We start from the raw sequence: 24,348 nt of genomic DNA, 5'->3' as shown, positions 1-24,348 counted from the left end.
TTATCGGATCCGCTGATTTCACGGCGAATTTGTACCTTTTGTCAAAAAGGTGTGTTTGTTGTAATTTTGCTTTGTACTGATTGTCAATGTGCGTATAATTTGTTGTTGTAATTTTTGTTTTTGTCTGTCAACACCACCTTGTATAAATTCGCCTTGATACGGGTGTTGATTGGATTAGTAACGGATACATACGGGTATCCGAAATTTCGTTACTTTTATAGCTCTACAGACAAGGCGAATTTATATAAGGTGGTGTTACTAGCTCAGCTGATTTTGTGTATGTGTTTCGCCGCACGGCTTCTGATATCAAATTGAAAAATTTTGTTTGAATTTCTACACACACTCTTACAGATTTTGACAGTTTATGCCGCCAAAGCAAAAACAAAATACATGTAAATTTTTGTTTTTGTACTCCTGCTATCACCTTATATTAATTCGCCTTGCNAAAATCTGTAAGAGTGTGTGTAGAAATTCAAACAAAATTTTTCAATTTGATATCAGAAGTCGTGCGGCGAAACACATACTCAAAATCAGCTGAGCTAGTAACACCATCTTATATAAATTCGCCTTGCAATGAAGTAAAATTTTCTTTGATGCATGTTGTGTGCATTGTGGAAGATTGTGTGTGCATTGTGTGTGTGCATTGTACACAATGGTTGTGTGTACATATGTATGCGAGTGCACAATCGATAGTTTCTTTTTGATATGGTCAGACGTTTTTTTAGGGTTCTTGGTTCAAAAGTATCGATGCCAAAATTTCTTGGTATCGAACGAAAGGTATCGAGTATGGATTTGTATTTACTCGTACCGTTTCATTCCTAGTTCTTATATTTTTTTGCAAATACGGACCTATATTTAATAAGAGGGTTATATATATTTACCCGTAAATTATGAGTATAAATGCTGGACGAGTTGCCGGTGATATGCTGTATGGCACCACACTCTCTGCCGAATCGATGAAAGTGATAGCTGAAAGCATTGGCGTTGGTTCACTGCCCGATGATGCAGCTAAGGAATTGGCGGAGGATGTAAGCTTTAAAATCAAGCGCATTGTACAGGATGCGGCCAAATTTATGCATCATTCAAAACGTGAGCGATTGATTTTAGGCGATATTGATCAAGCGCTTAAGGTGCGCAACATTGAGCCCCAATATGGCTTCACTGCAAACGATTTTATACCATTTCGGTTTGCCTCAGGTGGTGGTCGTGAATTACATTTTATTGAAGAAAAAGAGATGGATTTGAATGATATTGTTCAAAGCTCTGCACCAAAAGTTCCATTGGACATAACGCTACGTTCTCATTGGTTAGTGGTGGATGGGATACAACCAACGATCCCGGAGAACCCACCACCACTATCCAAAGACTCCCAAGCTTTGGAATCTGTTAATCCAGTGGTGAAGTTGGAGCAGGGAGTTACCAAAGATGCAGCGGGCAAGCCAGCAACGGGGAAAATACATAAGTTGCGAAATGTAGAAACTGTGCATGTTAAACAATTGGCTACACATGAGCTGTCAGTAGAACAACAACTCTACTACAAAGAGATCACCGAAGCCTGTGTAGGTTCAGATGAACCGCGTCGTGGAGAAGCACTTCAATCGCTTGCCTCAGATCCTGGCTTACACGAGATGCTGCCACGTATGTGCACCTTCATCGCTGAAGGTGTAAAAGTGAATGTTGTGCAAAACAACTTGGCGCTTCTCATCTATCTAATGCGTATGGTGCGTGCGTTGCTGGATAATCCGTCTTTATATTTAGAAAAATATGTAAGTCATTTCAGATATTTTTAAGGTTTGCTAGTTAAGTTGAAAATATGTACAAACTTGCATATGTGCTCCATTTCAGTTACATGAGCTGATACCATCAGTTACCACTTGCATTGTTTCCAAACAACTATGTATGCGGCCAGAATTAGACAATCATTGGGCGTTACGCGATTTCGCATCTCGTTTAATGGCGATGATATGTAAGACCTTCAATACATCTACTAATAACCTACAAACGCGTGTAACACGGTAATAAGCTACATCTGATTCGGAAAAAGCTGTTATCTACTTTTGTTTCATATCTTAAAACAGAATATTCAGCAAAGCATTGCAAAATGACAAGACACATCTATCTTCCTTGTACGGAGCTATTGCCGGACTAACGGAAATGGGCGCCGAAGTAGTTAAGGTGTTCATAATACCTCGGTTGAAATTTATATCTGAACGCATTGAACCACTTCTACTGGGTAATCAAATGCAGAGCAACACAGATAAAACAGCAGCGGGTCACATACGTGCCATGTTACAAAAGTGTTGTCCACCAGTCCTCAAGCAGATACGTCGGTCGCCAGATTACACTGAAGAATATAGGTTAGCCCATTATGATGTTAACTAGTTCATAATAAAAATTCTATAGTTTTCATGTATTGGCTTCAGAAATGATTACGGCTTTATGGGACCAGCGTTGTGTCAGGCTGTGATAAAGGCACGAAACGCCCCACCATCGACCACCACGCCAACCCCAAGTAGCATTTCGAATGCGCCTATTACATCGGCGGCTGCTACAGCTTCGACAGTAGGGCGACCCCAAGTGACGCAAATCAGGTGATACACGGAAACTAAAATATTAAGCGTTTAATATTTTTGCAGTTTTAATATTTATTTACACTTAGTAGTCCCGTTGTTACGGCTATACCACAGCTGCGCGCAATACAACACCCAAGTCAGCCGCCACAAAAGTTTGTCATTGTTTCGCAGGCTACTACACAACAAGCTCAACAACCTCAACAAGCACAACAGCAACAGCAACACCCACAGCAACAACAAATACCTATTGTACATCAACGACCGGCAACCCCACAATCGGTATTGTTGACCACACAACTAAATGGTAGCGGAAGTAGTGGAGGTAGTGTGGGTAATTCGCTTTTGAATAGGAGTGATAGAGTAAGTGTTAGCTTAGCCAAATAAAAATGAATCACAATCAAAATAAATAATTAATTAACAATTTCTGTTTAATTTTCAGACGTCGGTTGATTCAAACTCAATTATTATTGAGACGGAAGATATACGTGCTCCACCGGAGTTGGACGATTTATCACATTTGGAATAAGACAAAATTTCTATATAATATAGAAGTAGTTACGGTATATAGTATTTTAATTAAGTGTTAAGTCAATCGTGGGAAGAATAACTTTTTTTTATTAGTCTGAGTAAACTATTTAATTTTTGTAATATGGTGTTTTGAAGCCATACACATAGGATAAGGGCTTTTCAATAGAGCTATTCCAACTTGAAAAAAAGTTTAAATAAACATGCAGAGTTACTAAGATGTTTAACTTTTACATTTCGTTCAGTCTTTTTATCAAAACCAAATATCGGTCTAGCAAATGATGCCATATCCCTCCCACCAACTTATATCTTAAAATAATAATTTTTTAAAGTGTTTTAAGCTAAAAATTACTTTATTTTTTTTATTAATGCTGCTGTGGTGTAGTGGTAAGCAGTGCGCGCAAACCTCCGAGTATATTTCTGCCATGAAAAACTACTTCTCATAAAAATACAATCGCTTGGTGTGACAACATCAAGGCGCACGACTCAAATTGGAGGAGAAGCTCGGCCAAACACTTACATATGTGTAGGCGCCAATCTATTATTATTATTATTATTAATGCATATTATGAAAATATGTATAATTTTTCCGTTAGCCACAATTTTGTGTTTTTCGAATCCGATCAACCGTTTACCGCTTATTAATTTTACCCGTTCAACATGTTTTTGTTGCTTTCCGAAATATTAAAGCGCAGACAGTAAGTTCATTGATTTTTCACCGTTTCTAAATATTCGCCACTTGAGCTATGTCGGGCGTGGTGGCACAATTTGCATTGCACCTTGTTGTCTATTTCCAACCAACCACCCTCCCACCAAGTCAACCAACCAGCCTTACAATCACACATCCAGTACTTGAGTGTTATCAGACTTACACACCCTTACAAATTTAGCGCAGGCATACAAATACACACACATACATGGCAGATTTTAACAAATGTGCTCGTTCGCTTTGTAGTCGCACAAGAAAAACCGTAGTGAGTAGATACAAAATTTTTTAAATCTGAACAAAGGACAAGCTTTTCAACAAAGAAATATTAAAATTTCACCTTAAAATAGTGAATTAGCCAACAATTAAATTTATAAATCATAAGTTTATTGAAAATACAATTGTAATGCGCGCACATTTTGCTGGTGATGTAGCCACAGCGGAGGCCCCAACAGATGCTGGTGAAGATAGCATTGATAAAATTGAGGCTGAAGCAGAGCCACTGGATGCACGTATCGACGAATTCAAACAGGACTCGAAGAATATGGAAGTAGTCTCAGAATTTATTGATGATGTGCTGCAAAAGGCCGAGGCTGAGGCTGTGAAGCAGCAGGATTCGAAAAATGACAAAACTTTGCAACAGGTAAAGGATTCAAGAAAAACACACATTGAAAAAGGAAATGGTTTACAATTGGGGGTTAATATAAATTACTGTGTGCCGATAAAAAAAAAATTGCTTCTTTATATTCTTATATTGCAGCCAAAGGAAAAAACGCGTCAGAGTAAGTTTAGCCAAATATTCATTTTGTTGTTTTGTGTGGTTTAACTTAAAATTAAAATGATATATTTACGTTACATATGTATGCATATATTTACATAGCAAATACAAAAACAATTGCACAAAATTATGGAAACTTGAAAGTATCGGGAGCATAGTCACGCACGCATTTCGTTGTGTAGAAAACACGCTCGCACGATTCCTTGTAGTTTTTTTCTGCAAAATATAATATATAGGATGGCATGAGTATATTTGATAGAAAAATTAATATTTATCTTTGTAATTTCAAAGAAACTAATATTATTTTTTGATTTGTACTTACGCACTTCCTTGCAAGCGTTCATTGCTTCCCTGGCTGTGTCCTGCATCTCAGGTGGTAATATAATTGGAATTTGTGCCAACGCTTTTTGCACGCTAAAATCACCCTTCTTAGTTAACTATAAATAGAATGTTAGACGAAAGTAGATGATCATGATTGCACACATACGACAATTTTGAGGAGTTCATAATTTTTAATGTTGGAAGCGAAAAAAATAGATATTTGAGCCTTTATATCGTTACCTCAATATAGTAGAATGCCCTTAACTAATTTTCATTCATGCATATTTTGGAAGACATCTCTAAAGAATCGAATACAATTTATAAACAATTACTAAATCGATAAATTAGTTACAGCGCTTTGAAAAAAAAAAAGTTCGTGCGTAAAGAATTTCAATATTTTAATGTTTTTTTTATCTCATATAATAGAAAACTAAATATCTTATATAGGGAGTTTATAAATGAGGGTAGCGATACATAGGAATATATCGTTACTATAATATGTAAAACCCCTAACTCATACCGTTTTTAGAATTTAAAGACAACTACTACATCAATAAATCAATAATAAAAAACAATGTTTTGAAGGAATTTGTAACCGAAAAATATAGCCTTATTCATAAAAAATAAAGCAGGTTTAAAGAGCTTTATAAAATAACGTTTTCATAAATTTCTCAGTTTCTAAACCTCTTTTAAAGCTACTTAATTTTTTATGAATAAGGTCATTAAAGTTTTATAAAGTTTTTTTGATTACCCTTATATATGATAGACCTTTCTATGAAAGTAACGATATGTATCTCTACGTAAATACATACATGCATACAAAACATAAACATATGTACATCTAGAATATATGTACATACCCTGACGGAAACAAGTGATTTTTTTTAAATCAACTTATTGAAAGACTACTTTAAAACACGTTCCCACGACAGTCGGGTCTACGTAACCGGAACGACCCAGATTTATATCTGGCCAAGGACTGTCACTCCAGCAACACTCCCCAAAAAGTCTTTGGGGAATTTGTATGCTGCTACAACAACAACAACTACTTTAAAACAAATGCAATGAGTAAATGTTTCGAATTTTTATACTCTTTGCTCAAAAAACAATTTGTGTCTTGGAAGTATGAAAAAGCATCTGTGAAGTCCAGAACGCAAGCGTATTCAAAGAAACATACTGACTTTGAAGTTGTGTAAGCCAAATTCATTTTAAAGTAGTTGAAATTAAATGCAGAGTCGGACAGTCGACCTGCTGTTTGCACACAATTCAAGCTGAACATCTGAAAGCGCATTTACATGTCTGGCTGTAGCTGAGCGTGCAAAGATGTTTGCTACAATTGGTCGCAGCCAAGAATGTCCATGTTCAAATCTCATTTAATTTAAAATTTTTAATTTCGGTTTTTCTTAGTTATGAAAAATCATCTGTGAAGTGCAGAACGAAAGCGCATTCAAACGAAACATACTGACTTTGAAGTTGTTTAAGCCAAATTCGTTTTAAAGTAATTGAAAATACATGCAGAAAAATGCAATTGACTGCTTCCTAGGACATCGCCATGTTAAATAAATGAGTTTTTTGCAGGTAAAATAGTGAGAATTTCAATTAGTTATCATTGCAAATAAAGTAGTTTATAAATTACTTTCAAACTAATTCAATTTCCTGCAGGGTAGTTATGCACAATAGATATACGCGCAATATAAAATAAAATAAAGAATTCATTGATAAAAATGTATGTATGTAATATACATTTCGTTAAATGCAACTTACCGTTCCTGCTAGTTGTGCTACGCATCTGGTGTAACACTTTTTTATTTACAAATAAATAAAAATTATTAGCAAAAACGTTACACTTAATTTCAAGATGATTTTTTATTCTACATTACTTTCAATTCAGAATTGTTTTCCACAAAGTCACCATCTCTTAAACGGTCTAGTAGTTCGACTGGAATTTTGAATTTCGGAGCACAACCATTGCGCATCATATCCAACGAAGTCTCGAACTGTTGCATTGTTACCTGGAATGTATGTATGTAGAAATAAAATGAGGTTATTTGTATATCAAATTTTAAAGAAGCAATAACTTATCACCCCAGACCTAACTGCAAACTTTAATTATTGAAAAATATCCGATAGCAAAGAACTAACTCATTGCACAATTAGGAAAAAATGGTTTGGCACATTTACGTCCGTTTTTGTATTAAAATCTGTTAACCTGTGACGTAACACCTTCTCATAAAAAGAAGAATTATAGAAATCGGTTAACGTGGTCCACGTAGGATGGTTCCGTGCGCAGAAGTGGAAAACTTTTGACTGCCATTCACCTGGGAGTAGCCAGAAGCGATTCTTGTGCGTACGGTTCAAATCGCAGCTTACAACGTCCGGATATTTATATCCACGTATCCTCTGGGTAGCAACCAAACACCCGTTTGGGAGCGAGCTAAAGTGAGAAGGCGTAAAACTTCGCGTACGCGCCCGCCCAATGAAAAAGAACAAACAGCCTCGGATCGGGGTCTCCTTTTTTTGATGACGATTTAAGGGTATGCACCTTTAATATCCGGACCCTTAATGGGGACGGTGCCTCTGCCCGGCTGGTTGATGTCCTCGGGAAGACAAATGCTGACATCACCGCCATCCAAGAAATGCGATGGATGGGGCAAGGAAAAGTAAGCGTAAAGCCTTGCGACGTCTACTACAGTTGCCACGTAAAGGAGCACAAATTCGGTGTTGGATTCGTGGTAGGAGAGAGACTCCGTCGCCGAGTACTGGCGTTCATCCCGGTGGACGAACGTCTAGCCACAATCCGCATCAAAGCTAGATTCTTCAAAATCTCCCTCATCTGCGCCCATACCCCGACGGAAGAGAAGGACGTGGCGTCCAAGGATCTCTTCTATGGGCGCTTGGAACGTACATATGAGCGCTGCCCCCGACACGATGTCAAAATCGTGCTTAGCGATTTTAATACCAAGGTGGGCAAGGAAGGAATCTTTGGCGCCACTTTCGGAATATTCAGCCTCCACGACGAAACGTCCGATAACGGACTGAGGCTGATCGACTTCGCCGGGGCCCGAAGCGTAAGATCNACCAAGGTGGGCAAGGAAAGAATCTTTGGCGCCACTTTCGGAATATTCAGCCTCCACGACGAAACGTCCGATAACGGACTGAGGCTGAGCGACTTCGCCGGGGCCCGAAGCGTAAGATCATCCACCAATCTACATGGCTGTCTCCAGATCGAAAAACGAGAAACCAAATCGATCATGCTGTGATAAACGTAAGGCGTATTAGACGTACGTACACTCCGAGGGCCAAACATCGACTCGGATCACTATCTTGTTGTAGCCAAGATACGCACCCGCCTCTGTGCAGCAAAAAATGTGCGCCAAACAATGCAAGGAAAGCTTAACGTCGAAAAGCTGCAATCACAACAGATGACCAATTTAATTTATTCGCCACTCGACTCACACACCTGCTCTCTGAGAGCACTCTTCACCAATCCGACATACGCGAGCAGTGGAACCACATTTCCCGATCATTAAGTACCGCCGCACACTGGGGCCGCCCCATATAAGCGGGTGCTCAAAATTCTGAAATCATTTTCTTTCCATTAGACTCGCTTGAACTACTTTTTAAGAGTAAATTTTTGACGTATTAACCCATTATTGATCATGCATTAACCCATTGGTGACCCATGATTCAATAATTAATTAAAGGTTTGCTCATTATTGACATTAGAGTTTTGACACTCCCTTAGCTCCCTTACAAAAGCTTTGCACACACACACGAACCCACACACAATGCTTTGCTAAGGGAGCCGATTTTGTCAAGAGGGAGCGAGAAAACTGCTTTTTGAGCAAAGCTTTTATTATTGAATGATGTTTGTGACCCAGGTTTTTGTAATATCTTATGTTAAGTTAATTTGATTTTATTATTGTGCAAATTATAAATAATTTAACCCATTTACGACTTTGACTTAACGCATTGATGACCATATTTTAACCCATTAGTGGCCAATTTTTTAATACGAGTCCTTTCAATTTGAGGATAGCTTTATCAATAAATTCGCAATAATTAAAGCTAAGTTAAAAGCGATAAAATGTAATAAAAATTTACGTTTTAATTGTAAAGCATAATGGACCACCGTTGAGGTACCACCTTTCCGATAAGAAAGAATTATGGAAATCGGTTAACGTGGTCCAAAGTTATGCGGTAACATACATTACAAAAAATCCCGACGAACTAATAACCTCCTCCTTTTTTTGAAGTCGATTAATAAAATAAAAGTCAAAACTTTTCAATATGTGGGTGGCTTATAGGTATGATGAGCACTATTAAAAGGATTTTCAGTATGCAGTTTTGTAACCCATTTAATTGTAGTACATTAAAGAGCAACTTTGATGTAGCTGGGTCTTACGTATTTCCATACGAAGTATGTCCGACGATTTTTTTATTTGTAGAAAATGAGCGACACCTTCACAAACAAATTTGCCAAAAATCAACGGCATGTCCTAGCTACTTCCGACTTGCACTCAAAATCTTTTTTAAATATCTAATTAAAAACATCGATATTTTTACGAAGTTTGAAGCTTAGATTTATTCGATTTTTGTTAAGAAATAAACTATATTTGTATAAAAAAAAAAAAAATTAATTTTAAATAATAATAAAAAATAGTCAAAACTTGTCAATATGTGGGTGTCTTATAGTTATGATAAGCACTATGTAATGAAAACTGTGACACTTATTCTTCATAGTCGGAATCTAAATCCCATCCAAGCCCCGTTCAACTAATATAATTCCCTTCAAGTTCCACAAACTCCATTGCTTCAGCAAAGAAAGATCTCCGGTTGGTGACCACTGGCAACAAGTGCGAGCAAGTAATCAGAGGGTCTAATAAAACTAACAATCTCCTAAATTGTCAGCGCGGCCCGTTTTCCTACTATAGATCTAAAGTCTTTTAAGTCCTTATTCGAACTAAATCCGCTTCTCACTAAAGATTTTTAAGTCCTCGTTAGAACTAAATCCGCCTTTTGTTCATTGAGCAACCTATAACTAAAAAACAGTTTAAGTTCGAAATGAAACAGAATCAAAGTTAACCAGAAGTATATGTTTTTGTGTTTAATTAAAATCAAAGAGAAATTTTTAAAACCATTTTATTCAGAAATGCGCAAAGTGCTTTTGGTTTTGATCCCGGATTTTTAGTAAAGAAGGAACATTCTTTATTGCAGTACTGTCAAATTTAAAAGCGCTTTGAGCATTAAAAGAAAGTGATTTTGAAAATTACACTTGCAAAAAACAGAGGTAAGTTTAGTTATTTGTTAATCATAATTTTTTTAAAACACATAATTTCAAACAAAATACACCAAAAGAATAAATAAGCTCCATTTGAGGTAATGCAAAAAACAAAATAACGAAATATAATACCACTTTCTTACAGTAACAATTCGAATTGCACATTTGAATTTCTTAGTTTTGAAAAAACCAGTTTCTTGTTCAAATTTGTCAAGCTTGGACACGCATATCTCCTAGCCGAAAAACGATAGAAAGCTGAAAACTTAGCATTAAATGAAGAATTTAATAGGGAATAAAGCTGCGTTTTTGTTTGTCCAAAAACTATTTTTTCAAAATTAAATTTTGAGCACGCTTGGCTTCAGTGTGCGCCGCCGTAGAAGTAGTTGGATTTCAGCGAGCCTGAAAGAACAACTGGTACGATGAGGAATGTTAAGAAGCCGCAGAAAAAAAAGGCGCCGCTTACACAGGGTCGACAGGAAGAACGCCCAAAAATTCTACCAGAGGGTTAGGCGACTTACGGAAGGTTTCAAGACCGGGGCGAACTCCTGTAAGAACAACAACTGAAAGTAATAAAGAAGACGAACCCGAGTCTCCAGTCGATGTTGATGGAGTAGCTGTCCCACCGCCTGACTATGACGAGGTACGAATAGCGATTACGCGGCTGAAAAACAACAAAGCTGCTGGAGCTGACGGCCTGACAGCCGAGCTATTCAAGTACGGCGGCGAGGAGCTGATGAGGTGCATGCATCAGCTCGTATACAGAATATGGTCAAATGAATGCGTGACCGACGACTGGAATTTAAGTGTGCGACTCCGCCATACGCGCCAACAATAAGGTCTAATCGAGTGTATTATGCGGAAGACTGTAGCTCACCGTCAACGAACTGATTGGACCTTATCAGTGTGGCTTTAGGTCTGGAAAAATCACCGTAGATCAGTTATTCACAATACGCCAAATCTTGGGAAAATACCCGCGAGAATAGGATCGACACACACCATCTATTTGTCGATTTCAAAGCCGCTTTCGATAGCACGAAGAGAAGTTGCCTCTATGCCGCGATGTCTGAATTTGGTATCCCCGCGAAACTAATACGGCTGTGTAAAATGACGTTGAGCAATACCACCAGCTCCGTCAGAATAGGGAAGGACCTCTCCGAGCCGTTTGATACCAAACGAGGTTTCAGACAAGGGGACCCCCTTTCGTGTGATTTCTTTAATCTTATGTTGGAGAAGATAATAAGAGCCGCAGAACTGAACCGCTCAGGCACAATACTTTATAAGAGCGTACAATTGCTGGCGTATGCCGACGACATCGATATTATCGGTAAAAACAAGGGCTACGTCTGTTCTGCCTTCTCGGGATTGGATAGAGAAGCAAAGCGAACGGGTCTGGTGGTGAACGAGGATAAAACGAAGTATCTCCTGTCATCACACAAACAGTCAGAGCATACGCGTCTTGGCACCCACGTCACTGTTGACAGTTACAAGTTTNCGTCACTGTTGACAGTTACAAGTTTGAAAAAGTAGACGACTTCGTTTATTTGGTTACCAGCATTAACACCACGCCTGAATTAGAGTCGTTTATCTACTACTAGTCGACACTTGCAATAGGGGTCTCGGTTTCGGTTTCGTTCCTTTTCAAGTCAAGATAACGGTTATGGTTTCGGTTTTGAAAAACGAAACGGTTTTAAACGGTTTAAACGGTTTAAAACCGATAATTTTCGAAAGCTCAAAGCTGGCAATATTTCTAGAAGGCGTGATTTTATCCGATTTAAAAAATTTTCAAGACGGAGTTTAAACGGTGTTACGTAAAAAAAAAACTTATTGGCGACGGAAAACATATTACAGTTATCAGGCAACTTAAAAAGTGAACGTTGGGTTTGGGTTATAACTCTTATCGGCAAAATAAAAAATATTTCTCACCTAGTAATCGTTATGGAACACCGTGTCCCTGATTTAAATCATTATATTTAAACCCTTTAATATGTTTTTTAAACGACCATAAATACTAAGTCTTCAACCGCTTTTAATCGCAATTAAACCACCAAGAATTTCAGTGTTCGCCAATTTTTTATTTTTTTTTAAATTATGGTAGCGAAAAAAATATCTGGCAATCGGTTTTGTTTTGGAACTTTTGTGATTTTATTCCTGGTGATATTTTAATCCGTCCGTTTTTAGTGATGTCATTTGTAAAACTTTTGCAAAACGAATGAGGAAAATTTAATTTTAGCACTTTAACAACGTTTTTATTACTTAATATATGTTGAAATCTTGATTTTTGCCAAAAGCACAATTTTTTCAAGACTATTTAATTACTTTCATCAATTTTGATTTCTGTAAACTTAAATCTTGTAGGTAGTTTTGCAACATTATGTAATATCACTCACCGCACNGATGAGATTTAAATCTTGTAGGTAGTTTTGCAACATTATGTAATATCACTCACCGCACTAACACCTATAATACACGCTAATAACGGTAGAAAATTTCTTATTATATTCAAACCAAAAAGCATTTCCGTATGTTATTCAATATTTAAAATAGATTCAATTTTTTATAATCTTTTAGTTTTTGTAGAGAAACTAATCGTATAACCGCCTAAAAACTCATGATTCGCCGCTGCGAGGTTCAGTTACTTTTATAATCTTCATAGGACGCAGTACACGGAATAAAATTATTATGAAACTTGGGAATGTGTGGTATAAGACACATAAACATATGAAATATCGCTTTTCATGTGTACCTCCCGACTTTTGTACAACATGGAATTCTGTACCAAATTAGATAGGGCCTTTCGTTATTAGGGTTAGGGAAAGCTCGAATTTGCTTGCTAAATGAATTTCACCACTCGTCTTTGGCCAGATGGATTCCAGTCGATAGTTTTTCTTGCGATGCAATCAGCTGACTTACGTAGCGTGTGGGCAATCCAAGACCACTTGGTCTTAAAAATTTGTTGTGTAAGCGCCCACAGTAATTGGTTGGGAATGACCTCGAGTCAGGTAATGAGTGGAATCTTTCGGCGGCAATGGTTGATGACAGATTGGAGACATCCATAGAGAAGGACAGATTTAAAATTCAAGTTAAATAGCCGGAGCCTTGTAAATTTGAATAATCATTAAGATCATCAGATGCTTTTAACCATTCCAAATGCTTGCTTTTTCCTTGCTAGCATGAGACACTATAGCGTGGAGTTTAGCTTGAATATCTAAAGGCCTCTCAGTTAAAACGCAACTGTCATCCAAGTATTTTTAGCCTTCAAGTCGCTCAAGTAGGCCCAATCCGATTATTTTACCTCTTCATGTTGCATCTCGCATTGCAACAGCCAAGGTAATATTTAATAAGAGAGAGGACAAAATACTGCTGCTGGCTATTTGTCCTTCAAGAAGGACTCGGCATGGGGTAAAGCTCCAAGAGCATGGTTGGTACGCCCTTTACCTTAGGGCATTTCAAATCGCACCATCGCATAAGGTATAGGATGTCTTGTTAAAGTGGATTAATTCAGATTAACGATGTCGATGTTCAGATTAGCGATGTCGGCACAGTTAATATGGGCTTAATAGTGGCAATGCTGAGGTCAGTCCATTGGTAAATAAATTTGACCAGGCCATATACTGCATATGAAAGGCGTAAATATGTATTCATATCGTCGTTTAAAGTACAAAACCGCGTATCGTCATTCTGCAAAACCGCGTAACTGGCATTAGCTGCAAAAAATTGGATTTGCCCACACAAGCTCTTGGCTCAATCCTTATCCACTCGTCCTGAAATATACTGGTCAGGTATGGAATCGCTTTATTAAAAAGAGAACCATTTTGAAATATAAGTGTTTTTACTCTCTAGAAGATAATTTACGTAATTCACATACGCGGTTTTGCATTTTGTTGATACGCGTTTTTGTATTTTAAACGACGATATGTATGTACAGATAAGCCGGATCCTAGACTACCAGTCCACCCCTGTAAAATTGAAGCAAAATATTTTTTATTGAATAACCTACCAAATCGGGGATGCTCTATCTTTTGGTGTATTTCCGCGTCTCGGTTTCGACCGGAATTAGGTTAAACTGACCGGAAGTCCTTTTTTTAATTAGACACGCATATTTTATTGTCCATCCGGATTCTGCGAACAAAAATACATATCATTTGTCGGACATTTTTTTCTAGAATGGACTTCCGGTCTGTTTAGCCGGAAGTCGGTAATACGACCAAAATATAGACCATCCCCGGCTTGGTAATTTAAAATTATCGCTTTCCAATAAAAAGTATCTTTACTAATTTAAGAAGTTCAGAACGAGTTGAAGTTCGAAGGTCATTTAGAGGTTGAACAAGGTCGATGTACCACCAGACGATAGAGCACCCTTGATTTGGTAGGTTTAATTTTTGAGTTTTCAATAAAAATTTCCCTCCATTTTGGAGGCGGTGGACTGCACTGTACATATACATATGTACATGTATGTAGATAGGTCAAACGATCATTCCAGATCTCTAATTGTTCGTTAGATGTACAAATAGTCTCAGCATTCTGATTTTTATCACGCACAGTAAAACTATTACATTCTTTTTTTTTATTTTACTTAAAAAAGTTAAAGAAATTTTTAAATGATATACCAAGCGATTATAAGTGGATATTCAGCGATACTATTTTTTTAAGTGCAACAATCTGAAATGCATTATCGGGTAATTAAAATAGCAGGTAAACAGTTACAGCGTTAGGCGACAAAAACTAATTGCTACAAACTTTAAATGATTTGAAAGCTACTAATTATATTTTGGTAAATATTGATCACAATGTAGCCAAAGTACTGGCATCATCAAATCAATTGAAGCTCGTTAGAAACGCATGACAAACGATAGTGTGGCGTATGAGTGATTTTTATAAGCTCTTGAAGCGGCTATTAAGTCTTGCTGTTGTTTGTAGTATTCGTTTTTTTTTTCAATTGTTGTTTGTGCTTGTCCTTTGTTGCATGTATGATTTCAAATGCTAATGCTGTATTTTTTCGCAATTTTCACCTTTTTGCTCTGCACCCCCATCAAACCTCAATAAATTGAAACCATCGCTTAAAATTAATGCAAATTATGCCTACAAAAATACATCACAAACATATGTATTTAAATAAAAAAACGCACAACCACACAATACTTGACATAAAAAGGTTTTACTATACCAGATTTAAAGAATGGAAAAATGGTGAATCGTGCGCGCGGTTTGGTGGTGCGCATCTTTGATGCCATCTGCAACTGTGCCAACACGGCTGCTGGACCGGCGCAACGCATCAAGTTGCGAGCTAAGCGTGCAGCATCAGCAGCGACAGCACCAGCTACAGAAAATGGCACAGATGGTAAGAAGGACGCAAACGTCAAGGAGAAAAAGAGCGACAAGAAGCAAAAAGATGGTGACATCGCTGCTGCTAAGGCAACTAAAGAAGAAATTAACGGAGAGAAAGGTATTGAAAGCGTTAATACACCTGTCGAGGATGGGAAGAAGGAAGCTGATGCAGTTGAGAAACAGGAAACGGAAGCAGATAAGCATTAATTGTATGCATGAATGTGACAAAATACTACATACATATGCGTTTGAGTAATAAGAAAACATTGCCAATAATATAATTTCCATTGCTTTAAGGAGTCTCCAAAATAAGGCAAGTGGATGGAGAAGTCGAAATTTTCGGGCAGGGAACGTATGTATGTAAATGAGGAGTTGCAAGTTTTGCATTGTTAAACATAATTTGATATAATTAAACTTAGGGCAACTTGGTCAATTTAAAAGCATTTATACAGGAAAATTTTGCATATAATATAGTACATACATATGTACCTATGTATTTACCAGGGATGGAAAAGTATGCACAATCGTGCTATTTTCTCTCTTTTTAATGCCACCCGGCCCTTTGCGTACTTAGATTAAAAAATATGGTTATGCTAATAAAATTTAAATTTTTTCTGCTTTCCAACGTATGTACAATATTAGACTGCCTCGCTCCCCATACAAAAAACAATCGGTATTGTGTTTCCTTTGGAGTTATAATATCTATTAAATTTTAAGACTTGCACCAAAATATTTCGAAAAAATAATAAGATTTACGTGAGCTGAACCGATTTGAAAATACTTCCAAAAATTTAGTTTTTTATGAATAAAAAGTTTCTTAAATAATTTTTTGAAAAAATATCCTCAGATGAGAAAACAGTTCAAGCCTAAAAAATCTGTATAAATACATTAAAAAAAATGTTTCAACGGAATCGTAATAATAAGATTTTTAATACTTTTCTAACTCTTTTCAAATATTGGTGTAAGGAAAGCTTGAATAACTCGACCAAAACTATTCCGATATACACTTATGAGGTATTATTGGAAAGGTATTTTCTCTTTCATTTATTCTTTTATTTCTATTGGTAAAGGGACGCGAATGAGTTAAATTTTGCAAAAAATAAAAAAAATGGTTAAATACCAACCAGTGATACCTCATAAATCTAAATCGAAATAGTTTTGGTCCCACTTAATCAAGTTTTTCTTAAACCAATCTTTGAAAAAAGTTAAAAGCAGCATCAAAAATCTCATTATGATTTCGTTGAAGAATTTTTTAAATATTTTTATGCAGAATCGGGTTTTCATTCTTTATCTTTTTTTCAATAAGTTTTTTAAGAAACTATTTCGTTGAGTTCTTAACTCTTGCTTCATGGAAACTTCAAAAACTCAATCATATCTTTTCCAATTTTCGAGTTCAAGGAACCATGGTTAACACTGATTTCAATCATATCTTTTCCAATTTTCGAGTTCAAGGAAGCATGGTTAACACTGATTTCTACGATGTTATTAAAATATATATATTTTTCTCTCATTTTTATATCTTTGACACAGTAGTCTATTGCCATCCCCGAATTTATAAGCAAATAAATGGTCTGAAATGTTTAGGTTTTCAAGAAAGCTAAAATGGGGAAACAACCTTCCAATATTCGGCCCTTTAATCTATATTGCGGCACATTTTTTATCCGATTGCGGCCTCATTTCAAATATTTAAATTCCATCCCTGGTATGTATATATGTATGGTATGTATGTATGTTTATTATTAAGCGTTCCTACCAGGGAAGTTGCGAATATTTGGATTCGCATTCGTTATGTGAATAATTCGCATCATTTTACACATTCGCATTCGCATCGAATGATACGAATGTTTTGCGAATGCGAATGTGTACATGGGCAGATAGTTCACTCTAATATTGTTGAAATGGCTCTAAGTCTTTCTCATGAACCAAAAATGCAAGATTTCGCCTTCTTCTTAGTAGCCCGTTATAATCGCATTTAGGAAAAAAGTTGGGCGACTTTGACATTAGCCGTTTGTTTACATTTGTTCGTTATTTACAATTTGGTGGTGGCTTTTTGCTGCAATTTTCTTAATTTTCGCTTGTGACAACGTGTGTACACATACGGTAAAGAATAATTTAACACAACGACATGATTTATAGAACAATTTGCATAATAAAAATGATTATTCATGCATTCAACAATTACGCGGTTTTTTTTGTTCTCTTCGTTGTTTACTTCTTACAACAAAGATGGCGTCGAGATTTCAACAGCTAGAAAATAACTTTTTTCTTTCTTTCGGGAAGGCGGGATCTTGTGTCTTTCGTTCATGAGTCTTTCTAACCAGCATGCGGGCAATAACCGGCTTTTAGCTTCAGGCGCTAAACGGTTAAATAGCATATCAAGCAAATTGATGGGCCTTCAACAAGTACTGCTAAAAGTCTTATAAGCAACCTAGAAATAATTTAAACTCTGCATAGGTTAAGCTCTCGTTCTATGTTCTAATAATTTAAAAAAAAATTAAGTAATAAAAACGGTGACTTAAGTTGATTATAGCTTTCTTAACGCTATTTCTAACATTCGCATTTGCGAATGTGAAAAATATGACATTCGAAACATACTAGTTCTTACAATAGTTTGACATACATAAACACCATTTACAAGTGTTCCATTGCCGACTTTCTGACTTTTCTATTCACTTACCAACCATCGCTGATTTACTCTTCTGTCGCCTAAAACATACACACTTAGATATTAAATAAATGATTGCCGTAATAATTAAGCAAAATTAAGTAAGAGGAAATATATGCATACATAGTTTCCAGGCAACCACTCAACGGTTTTCCAAGCACAAGTGCGGCTCAAATGTTGCATTTAATTTGCACAACAACATACATACATAAATAAGCTATAACTTAAACAAAACGTTTAGCTATAAGAAGGTAGAATATACAAAAACAAGTATGTAATAAATCACAATCGATGTCACTCATTCCACAAATAAATTATCTTTACAATTGTCCACTTTTTATAGACCACTTATTGTCTAAACTAGTCAAAAAAACATACTATATGCTTGTATTAATATTTGTATGTTTCACAAATCCACCGTTAATTAGACTTTAGGCATGTAAGCCTTGTAAAAGTGCGCTTTAGTTGACTGAGTAGTAGTTTTTTTGCAACAACGGGAACTTTAAGACTAAAAACCATTTTTGGTGTGAAACCATGTGAAACCTGTTTGGTTTGGGCACTGTGAAATTTTACTTTGTACCAGGGACCGAGAACAAAAGGTATTATCGAAACTAAATGTCGCTCTTGTAGTTTTCTTAAAAACTTGCTTAAAGCCCAAACTGAAATGAAAAAAAAGCGTTTGGGAGTGTTTCCACAGGGACGAAAGTGAGAATAAAACTGACGAGAACGTTCTCTACGGGAATTATATAAGAACAAAACGCTCGGGAACGTTCCCGAAGCAAAAAAATGCAAACAATATGTTCGGGAACTTTTTTAAGAGGACAAAATGGGAACAGAAGTCTCCGGAATGTTTTGGTAAAGAACAAAACGGTAACAGACGTCTAAGGAACTTTCTCTCGTAGAACAGTTTGGCAAGATAATGAAACGGGACCAAATCTTCTCTGAACTATTCGCGAGAATTAAGTCAACTTAAGACACGAACTTTTTTCTTTAGCTCAGAAAATAAAAATTTGTTCCATACATGGATAGTCCACCCTATTAACAAACGATCTGGAAGTTAAAATGATCCATCTTTCCTCTGGCTTAAAATTAACAATCATTGTCCCAACTGAAACGATTTTTCATAAGCACACGCAGACACCCCTCTCATTCTTAACGTTAAATTCTCAAAAATTTTGTTCTATAGCAGAACGTTCCCGAGACTTTCTTTCTCATTGGAAAAATTTCCGAAAATTTCGTTCTCATTCTGTACTTCTTGTGAACGTTCTCGAGAGTTTGATTTCACATTTTAGTCTTTTTGAGAACATTCCCGAGAGTTTTCTTCGCATTTTGTTCTTTGCGGAAACGTTCCCGAGCCTTTTGTTCTCATTTTGTTCACGTTCAAACTAATTTCAATACCTTTTTTACCGTTTGGTTCTTTTGTGGGAACGTTCTTGACAATACATTTTGTTCTCGTGTTGAATTGAACCAAAACCGGAACGCGTCCTCGGTCAATCCTTTGTACTTTTATAACAGGGGTAGGCAAGCCGGTGGTAATAAGAGCTACATTCAAATTATGTTTGTTACAAAGAGTACAAAAATCACTCATAAAATTACTAAACTAAACCAGCTAATGCTTAGTTTTTCTTTTGGGTCTTGATCAAAAAATTCTCCCCGACTTTTTATTCGAGGACTTACATATATATTGCAGACTGCATCACCAAAAAAAGTTGCGGTTTTTCCACAGCAATTACAAAATTTAGTATATTTGAAAACTTCATTGAAAATATTTTAGAAAAATATTAAGATTTACGTGAGCTGGGCGGATTTGAAAATACGTCCCAAAATGGAGTTTTTGTGCATAAAAATAGTCTCTTAAAGGATTTTTTGAAAAAAAAAATCCCCTCAGAAGACAAAACACCTCAAGCTTAAAAAATCTGCATAAACATACGTTTTGTCAGTATCGTTTGAACAACAATCGTTTCAAAGTAACGTGATTTATGCCCAGGTCTTGTTCTGACTGCAAGGACTTTTAAAACGCGGGCAGAAGCAAGCTCTTTCTTCTTCGTCACACTTCCTGTTGGGCTGTTGCCTTAACTTGTGAATGCAGTAGAGACTTGAGTATCTGCGGACTTAACTTTTCAAGTAGTTTACTTTCTTGTTTCCTAAAAAATAGCCAAATACGAAGGCTCCAAACGGTACTCTAAACTTTAGAATTACTTTAAATTTTCTCAGAGAGTTTTTATTTAAAAGCTTTTTAGTTTTTTTATGATTATAGTTTTAAGCGATAATTATCTTGAACATCGATGAATTTTTTAAACTTGTATGAGGACTTGCTTTGCCGGAAAAATTCCTTTATTTTTGATTTTTAATTCCTAATTACAATATAACCCATATCAATACTACCACACAAAAAATATCCACCTGCGTATGCATATGATCATTATCGATAACTATCAAAATTTACTATTACAAGCAAATATTTGTGTAAGGGTTTATTAACCCACGTACATACATATAATTGATGAGGGAATTATACGAGCACACAATCAATGTATTTTCTAACTAATTAACCTCTTATACATATTTACATACCTACTATACATACATATATACTTACTTATAACCGCAATATAAACTAGTTAAGAGATAATTACTAATGAATATTATGCAAAAGATAAGAAGATACTTAATTGAATGTAGGTAAATGTTATATGGACATATATATATATATATATTTGTATATACATACATTTTAATACAGATATCATATAACACTTGATTCGGGATTGTATGAATGTGCAAAAATAGCAAATTAACACTAATCAGAGCATTTTACATTTAAAAAGAAAAATGTTTGTAAAGCCTAAATGTGTACTGATTTTATGAATCCAAATATCTTGAAAGTCCTTAGGTGTTTGCTCACTGAAAATCATTAGCTGTACTTTTACAGTAGACGTACTAAATGTCATTAACAGAACAAAAAGAAAACACGATTTTGCAAGGCACCGTCTTGAGTTAGTCAGGTTTTTGTAAAGCTGTATACACACTTATATACATATGTACTTGCATACATATTTATGTACATATCGTCGTTTAAAGTTCAAAACCGCGTAACTGAAATTTGCACCAAAAATGAGTTTTGCTCACAGAAAGCACCTGGCAGCAGGTCTTATCTATTCGTACCAAAATAGCGATTTGTAACTAGCCTGAAATGGGATTGCTTTATAAAAGAGAAACCCGTTTTGAAATAAGACCCACGGCAGTCGGGTCTAGGTAACCGGAACGACCCAGATTTATATCTGGCCAAGGACCGTCACTCCAGCAACACTTCCCAAAACTCTTTAGGGAATTTGCATGCTGTTAAAACAACAACAAACACAATTTTTACTCTCCACTGTAAAATTTCGATAACGTCATATGTGCCGGTTTGCTGTATCTTGATATGCGTTTTGTATTTTAAACGACGATATATGATTCTGAAATTCGAACTATATACATACATGTAAATCTATTAAAGATGTTTTCACATGATTCATTTATTTTAAACCACCTAAAAATTATTAACACATAAATGTGTATTTTAAACTTATAACGCAAACCGGTTTAAAAGAAGTATGTATGTATTACCTAATAGACTATGCTGTGATCCTTCCCTACTATTATTATTTTCTGTTTTATTTTTAACCCAAAGAAAATATCTATTGTTAGCTGTATTTCTTCCTATGCGTGTCTTTAGAATTGTTAAGTTTGCCAAATTAAATTTTTGTTGCTTCATTCCTGTGATGAAATGCCTTTGACCTGTATGTCTTTAACCCGCTAATGGAACAAAAAATAACAATATAAAATTATAGATGTTGGAATAACAAATGAATTCTATAAAGTTACAGCGCAGATTTTAAATACATAATATGCATATTATTTGCTCAGAAGAAAAAATGTATTTAATTTGATTTCGAAAAGCTTCGCATTATGACAACAGTGTGAATCTGTTGACCACCCGCTTGTTATTTTTATTTAAGTTTCACTATCGCTAATCTGATATCATTAAAATGGAAGAACTAAACAAATTTTGTTTATTTGGTTTTCGAGTATTTTACAATTATTTCAAAAGGTTCACTTTCTACATGAGGAAAGTTAATAAATACCATCGTTAATGATCTCTCTAAATGGTCTCAATTTAAATATTTGTTTTCTTTTAATCGAACATGATTCCACAATGTTTTTATTGTTTTATTTTATTGCAATGAGTAATAAAATAACTACAATTACTTTGATGCCCAAATGATGGGTAAATTCAATTTGTTATTGATTAATAAAATAAAAAGAAATACATACATATTATATTACTATTATATTAAAACTGAATTGATGTAGTATTTTATAACGGCAATTGTAAGCTTAGTAAAATAATAAGCAATCATTAATAAAAATGCATATGAATAAAACTAAATTGTTGTAATAATTTTGAAATAAACAATGAAACGATTTCCATTTCGTTTAATAATTTTACCAAGTGCTTATGAGGAAATTTAGGTGAGTATGGAATATAATGTGTTAGAAATTTATATTTTAACCCAAAAAGAAAGGATTCTCCTTTTGGCTAGCCGTAATAAAACCAGATGCTAAAACATTTTGTAAAAATTAAATCTGCGGCAGTTACAGCCTATTTCACGAAAGCAATTTATGTGAAAAAATTATTTTAACTTTTTGAATTTTATGTGAAAATTGACAGAAAATAAAAAATCATTTTCCACTTAAATTGCTGGTGAAACCGGCTGTTAGAGTAAGTATACTTTATTGAAGTTTCTTGAATCGTCTTCTAACATTTGATTAAAACGATCTGTTCATGTAAGAGTTAAGCGCGGGATTTAAAAAATATACGTTTTCCTAGAAACCGGTTCGTACAACTGGCTTCTTGCTAGAGCTGCGGCTAATGAAGGTGCTAAAAGACAGGGGTTCTTAAACTTTTAAGATGATAGAACCCTTACTAAACCCCATTAATTTTATGAAACCCCACATTAAATTACTAAAAGTTAAAGGCAGTGCAATTTCTATATGAATAAAAACTTTTACTAGAAATAATAAACATACTCTAAAACTTAATGTAGAGAATGAAATTGTTTCACTGTTATTAATTAGGTATTGTATAACATAGTAGTTCGATATAATGTCTGAAAACTGTATGCACATTTCTGGGGTAGCATCTAATTTCGACCTGAATTTGTTTTTTGTATAAGTGTAAGCTGAAAACCCTGTTGACAGAGTACGTTGTAAAAGAAGGAAGCAAAGTTAAGATGGCATTTTTAGCGACTTCATGATATTTACTCTTAACACTAACCCAAAACTCTTTCAGAGACACAGATTCAAAGGTGTGTTTCAATGTCGAAGTATTCTGAAGATTTATGAATGCTTCGTAAATGGATTTTGTACCAAGTTAATATTACTACGACCATCCGAAAAATAATCTGACGAAGATTTCAGGTGATTTACCAAGTTCCCAGTTATGACATTTCACATTTCATTTGGCAATTCATCGCGTTCCTTGCAAAAAGTTGTATATAACCCTTTGACTACAGCGGCCAGCAACACATACCAGTGAGAAAAAAATCAAGCTGACAAGGGCAAGTTCAGCGCTCTTATGTAGGTATGGCACTCAGTACGGCAATCATACTAACTACGAGTACATATCGTCTCCTGTAATGCAAAAAATGTAATAACATCGCAACTGAAATTGAAAAAGTCGTGGCTAATATATCTTTTGTCATAAAAGTATGTGGAAAATGTAATTCTATGAAATCCATCATATAAATCAAAAAGTGAATTTTGAATTTTTTATTAGTTATGACTTTTTACATTTCAGCGATGATGTTTGTTACGTTTTTTTTTTTTTAATTTCAGGTGACGATATGTATACTTCAAAATAGATAATTGCTTGGCGCGCAATACCTCGTATCCGCCAAATGCAATACCACGTATAAGATAGTCCGAAAATTTCACAAAGGAGCGAAAAAATGTACTTTCTTCAAAATTTGTGAATAGTTTCCCAACTAAACGTACTAAATATGAGCTGCTACTATAATTATCCACTATTAAATTTGTAAAGTAGAGAAGCATTGAGACAGGGTAACCAAAATAAATTGTTTTCAATGCCACCTCACGGATGCGAGGTATTGTGTGACAAGTGACGATATG

General features: G+C 35.5%; 3 protein-coding genes across 9 annotated transcripts; 2 read left to right on the top strand and 1 right to left on the bottom strand.

The window, feature by feature from the left end:
• The first annotated feature begins 710 nt into the window (after positions 1-710).
• Positions 711-3,336, top strand: Taf6 (TBP-associated factor 6). Of its 2 annotated transcripts, none has more exons than XM_017621895.1 (6): positions 711-1,766; positions 1,846-2,015; positions 2,079-2,357; positions 2,424-2,591; positions 2,663-2,933; positions 3,013-3,336. In XM_017621895.1, the coding sequence occupies exons 1-6, from the start codon at positions 891-893 to the stop codon at positions 3,097-3,099; spliced, it is 1,851 nt and encodes a 616-aa protein (XP_017477384.1). In that variant the 5' UTR covers positions 711-890; the 3' UTR covers positions 3,100-3,336. The 2 variants fall into 2 exon arrangements, with proteins under 2 accessions (XP_017477384.1, XP_017477383.1); XM_017621894.1 differs by having other exon boundaries at positions 2,660-2,933.
• A 331-nt stretch (positions 3,337-3,667) lies between these two features.
• Positions 3,668-16,282, top strand: LOC108367303 (uncharacterized). Of its 3 annotated transcripts, none has more exons than XM_017621888.1 (4): positions 3,668-4,072; positions 4,239-4,447; positions 4,565-4,586; positions 15,337-16,282. In XM_017621888.1, exons 2-4 carry the CDS (start codon positions 4,349-4,351, stop codon positions 15,714-15,716), a joined length of 501 nt encoding a protein of 166 aa, XP_017477377.1. In that variant the 5' UTR covers positions 3,668-4,072; positions 4,239-4,348; the 3' UTR covers positions 15,717-16,282. The 3 variants fall into 3 exon arrangements, with proteins under 3 accessions (XP_017477377.1, XP_017477375.1, XP_017477376.1); XM_017621886.1 differs by having other exon boundaries at positions 3,668-4,447; positions 15,337-15,718; positions 15,807-16,282; XM_017621887.1 differs by having other exon boundaries at positions 3,669-4,447; positions 15,352-16,282.
• lush (general odorant-binding protein lush) lies at positions 4,593-23,810 on the bottom strand. 4 transcript variants are annotated; one of them, XM_017621891.1, is made up of 5 exons: positions 23,495-23,810; positions 6,784-6,915; positions 6,668-6,703; positions 4,905-5,019; positions 4,593-4,797 (listed from the first exon to the last, which is right to left on the bottom strand). In XM_017621891.1, exons 2-5 carry the CDS (start codon positions 6,907-6,909, stop codon positions 4,652-4,654), a joined length of 423 nt encoding a protein of 140 aa, XP_017477380.1. In that variant the 5' UTR covers positions 6,910-6,915; positions 23,495-23,810; the 3' UTR covers positions 4,593-4,651. The 4 variants fall into 4 exon arrangements, with proteins under 4 accessions (XP_017477380.1, XP_017477381.1, XP_017477382.1 ...); XM_017621892.1 differs by lacking the exon at positions 23,495-23,810 and adding an exon at positions 8,364-8,648; XM_017621893.1 differs by lacking the exon at positions 23,495-23,810 and adding an exon at positions 12,631-13,871 and having other exon boundaries at positions 4,596-4,798; positions 4,901-5,019.
• Positions 23,811-24,348: the final 538 nt, after the last annotated feature.

Source organism: Rhagoletis zephyria, unplaced genomic scaffold, assembly GCF_001687245.7.
Source record: "Rhagoletis zephyria isolate East Lansing unplaced genomic scaffold, Rhagoletis_zephyria_1.1 Rzeph_scaffold_02625, whole genome shotgun sequence".
NCBI classification, from domain to species: Eukaryota; Metazoa; Arthropoda; class Insecta; order Diptera; family Tephritidae; genus Rhagoletis; species Rhagoletis zephyria.
The sequence above is the reverse complement of the archived record's forward strand: the minus strand, read 5'-3'. Positions and strand labels throughout refer to the sequence as shown.